Source organism: Gekko japonicus, unplaced genomic scaffold, assembly GCF_001447785.1.
Source record: "Gekko japonicus isolate JY-2015 unplaced genomic scaffold, Gekko_japonicus_V1.1 scaffold2642, whole genome shotgun sequence".
NCBI lineage: Eukaryota > Metazoa > Chordata > Lepidosauria > Squamata > Gekkonidae > Gekko > Gekko japonicus.
In genome coordinates, this window is record NW_015165901.1 from 91,514 (window position 1) to 95,125 (window position 3,612).

A 3,612-nucleotide genomic window follows, 5' to 3' on the forward strand; every position below is an offset into this window, starting at 1 on the left:
ACATGAGATGGGGACTGACTTAACGATGGGAGCCACAAGGGCCCTCAGTTTGCAAGACCCGAGCAAGGCCCTTAACTCGCAGAGCCCTCAGGAGTGACCTGACGGCACTTTACACACAATGCACAGCCTTGATTATGAGGACAGCTACACAGATCATCAAAATAGTGTGGTTCCAAGATTTGGCTACTAGCCTTAGTAATATCAGCTTTAATAAATGGGATTAATTCAATAATACATTAACAGGAGTCTAAAGCATGACAACAGTGCTTAAAAACGATTTATTGTTTAAATTATTATTGTATGCGTACAGGTTTTTCTATTTTATGGAGACGTAAGAAACTTTAACATACAAGGAAGGTAAGCCAGACAATGTAGCTGGACACGCTTACTGGAAGATGACGATGCCGCTTCCTGCTCTGAGGCTGTATTGGACACGGCGGTCATTTTGCACCAGGAAGGTTTACAAGTTCACAGAAATTCAAAGTGGAAAACAGTACAAACCTTTGAATGCTTCCAGACTTCTACACCACCATGCTCCAGTTCTTGAGTGCAATTGGAACTGATCATCGAATCAAAATTCCTCAGCACCTGTATGGAAAAGCATTCGGTCAAGTCATACAGACGTGCTGCACATTCACTTGACTATTATCCCCTCGTATCCATTCGAACTAGTGAGACTCTGCTTTAAATCACAAAGTCCCCAGGTCATGCCTCACCTTAGACATGACTTAATTATGAGGCCTTAAGTAACACCCACCCACCCCGTTCTGAGACAGAATACCTCCCCCCCCCCATCTGTAATGAAGGAGGAAACATCTTTGCCGTTCAAATCACTTTGTGTGCCCGTTTCAAAAGACAAAGGGCATACACTGAAATCTAGCTAGTAATTAACACCTATTCTCTTTGCCAGCTGCAAGTGCTCATCATGGAAGATGCACAAGTCAAATATAGATCTCTAGAAGGGGAACACCTTTGATGACCTCTTCCAAAATGCACACAGTGCTCTTGACAGTTCTTAGGGGAAGATGCATGGTCACAAATACACAGTCCTTGTTTTACCCTCACTACCACTGTGAGCAAGAGGCCTCTGAGGTCTAGTGACAGAACAGGGGGCAGAGAAACCCATTAAGCAATATTTGCACAGATGAAGAGGAGCAGGAACATAATCAGTGGGTTGTGAGAGGGTTGTTTTTTTTAAATCCAGGCACTAAAGAAAGAGATTAGCTTGCTGTGCAAATCATAGCTAGTCTATTTAAAGATATTAGCCATACGACTGACAACAGTTTAACACAACAAAATCTCAGTCTCCGGTTTCTGGGTTTTTTTAAGATTACATGTTGGGTTACCAACCTCTAGGTGAGTCCCAGAGTTCTCCCCAAACTACAGCTAGTCTTCCGACTACAGAGATCAGTTCCCCTGAAGGAAATGACAGCTTTGGAAGGCGATTCTGTGGCATCCCTTCCTTCCTGAGCACCATCCCTTCTCCAAGCTCCACCCCTCCTATCGCCAGGAATTTCCCAAACTGGGGCTGGCAACTCAAAGGCGATGCAGCTCTGGAATCGTACACACCCCTTGTGTTAATTCAGACATACTTCTCTTCCTTTCCTTTGGCAGTACCCAGAAAAGTGACAACCTAGCAGGAGGAAGTGGGTTCTTGCTCTTATTACTGGAAACATACCTGGAAGGCAGTCAGAACACTGAGCACGCAAGCCCATCTGCCTTACCTCCCCATAGCGGATCAGCAGGGACGTCTTTGACCCTAGAGCCGAAAGGATGCCCGCTATCTCCACAGCTATGTACCCAGCACCAACAACAATAGCGCGCCTGAGGGAAGGAAGAATACATTATGGGACGCCTGTCTCAAAAGCTTTCAATATATTCACAGTTACACTCTGTATTTAAAAGATCAAACATTTAGAGCTATTTGGCTCGTCTTTCGTCAATACCGGAGAAACAAATGGCCACACCAGTAGGCAGGGAAAACAAGGGGGAAAGCAGGTGCAAGGTGAAAATATTTATTAGAGCTTTATAGATCCTGATGCGTTTCGTTGTTGAGCTTCTTTGGGTATCTGTTATAAAATATAAAAACAAATCATTAAAATATGAACACTTTGGAGCTAAAATTTTATACAGAATTAAGATGAAATACATAGCCACACGGATTCTCCTTCACAAGGTTTTATAACAGCTTCCGAGACCACAGCAATTGTTGTTTCCAAAGTGGAAGGTACACACAATCGTTTATCTACATAATTCAAATTAGAATTTATTGATTTATTTATTCAATTTATACCCCGCCCTCCCCACGAATGATAAAAAGGAAGAAACCATGACAACATACTTTCTACAAGGTTTTTCAAATTCCACCTTGAGCAATGAGGTGGGTGAGACAGAAATGTCTGTACTTTATAATTAGGTATGATGTAATATATCCTTGGGTCTTAAAGGGCCAGTGATTCTTGAGAAAGGTGCTTAGTCACGATGACCAGACAACTGGAGGAGATCCAGACTTTTGTTTAGCCCATAAGGGACTAAAGATCCAAGTCTAAGTATTCACTCGCGAGAATGGAGAAAGGAAGGCGAGTGGATACTTAGACTTGGATCTTTAGTCCCTTATGGGCTAAACAAGAGTCTGGATCTCCTCCAATTGTCTGGTCATCATGACTAAGCGCCTTTCTCAAGAATCACTGGCCCTTTAATTTCCAAGAATATATTACATCATACCTAATTATAAAGTACAGACATTTCTGTCTCACCCACCTCATTGCTCAAGGTGGAATTTGAAAAACCCTGTAGAAAGTATGTTGTCATGGTTTCTTCCTTTTTATCATTCTAATTTGGATTATGTAGATAAATGTTTGTATGTTCCTTCCACTTTGTAAACAACAATTGCTGCGGTCTCAGAAGCTGTTTGGTGTAGTGGTTAAGTGCGCGGACTTTAATCTGGGAGAACCGGGTTTGATTCCCCACTCCTCCACTTGCACCTGCCTGGATGGCCTTGGGTAGCCGTAGTTCTGTCAGTGCTGTTCTTGAAAAAAGCAGTTTCTGTCAGAGCTCTCTCAGCCCCACCTACCTCACAGGGTGTCTGTTGTGAGGAGGGGAAGGGAAAGGAGTTTGTAAGCTGCTCTGAGACACCTTTGGGTAGTGAAAGGCGGGAATATAAATCCAATCTCTTCTCTTCTTATAAAACCTTTTGAAGGAGAATCTGTGTGGTTATATATTTCATCTTAATTCTGCATAATGTTATAAAGCATTTTGAAGGAGAAACTGTATGGTTATGTATCTCACTTTAATTCTATATAAAGTTTTATCTCCAAATTGTTAATATTTTAAGTATTTATGTTTTTATATTTTATAACAGATCCCCTGAAGAAGGTTAACAGCAAAATGCATAGGGATCTATAAAGCGCTAATAAATATTTTCACCTTGCACCTGCGTTTTTCCTTTCCCCCCTCACCTTTCCTCAAGCCATGGGATAGGGTGTAGGGGGAGAGAGAGAGTACCCATCCCTTTATAGGGATATTTCAGGCCCTTTCCTCAAGTTCAGCAAAAAATAAAAAGTGTTCAGCAAAAAATAAAAAGCAAGTCCCTAGTCCTCTTACTTAGGGAAA

The 3,612-nt window shown here is 42.0% G+C and overlaps 1 protein-coding gene across 1 annotated transcript in view; it reads right to left on the reverse strand.

Moving 5' to 3' along the window:
• The window catches only part of GSR (glutathione reductase), a 26,999-nt gene that overhangs the window by 5,768 nt on the left and 17,619 nt on the right, over positions 1 to 3,612 (reverse strand). Inside the window, 2 exon segments of the mRNA XM_015411370.1 lie at positions 502 to 588; positions 1,725 to 1,824. Of these exon segments, the coding sequence (XP_015266856.1) occupies positions 502 to 588; positions 1,725 to 1,824 (187 nt within the window).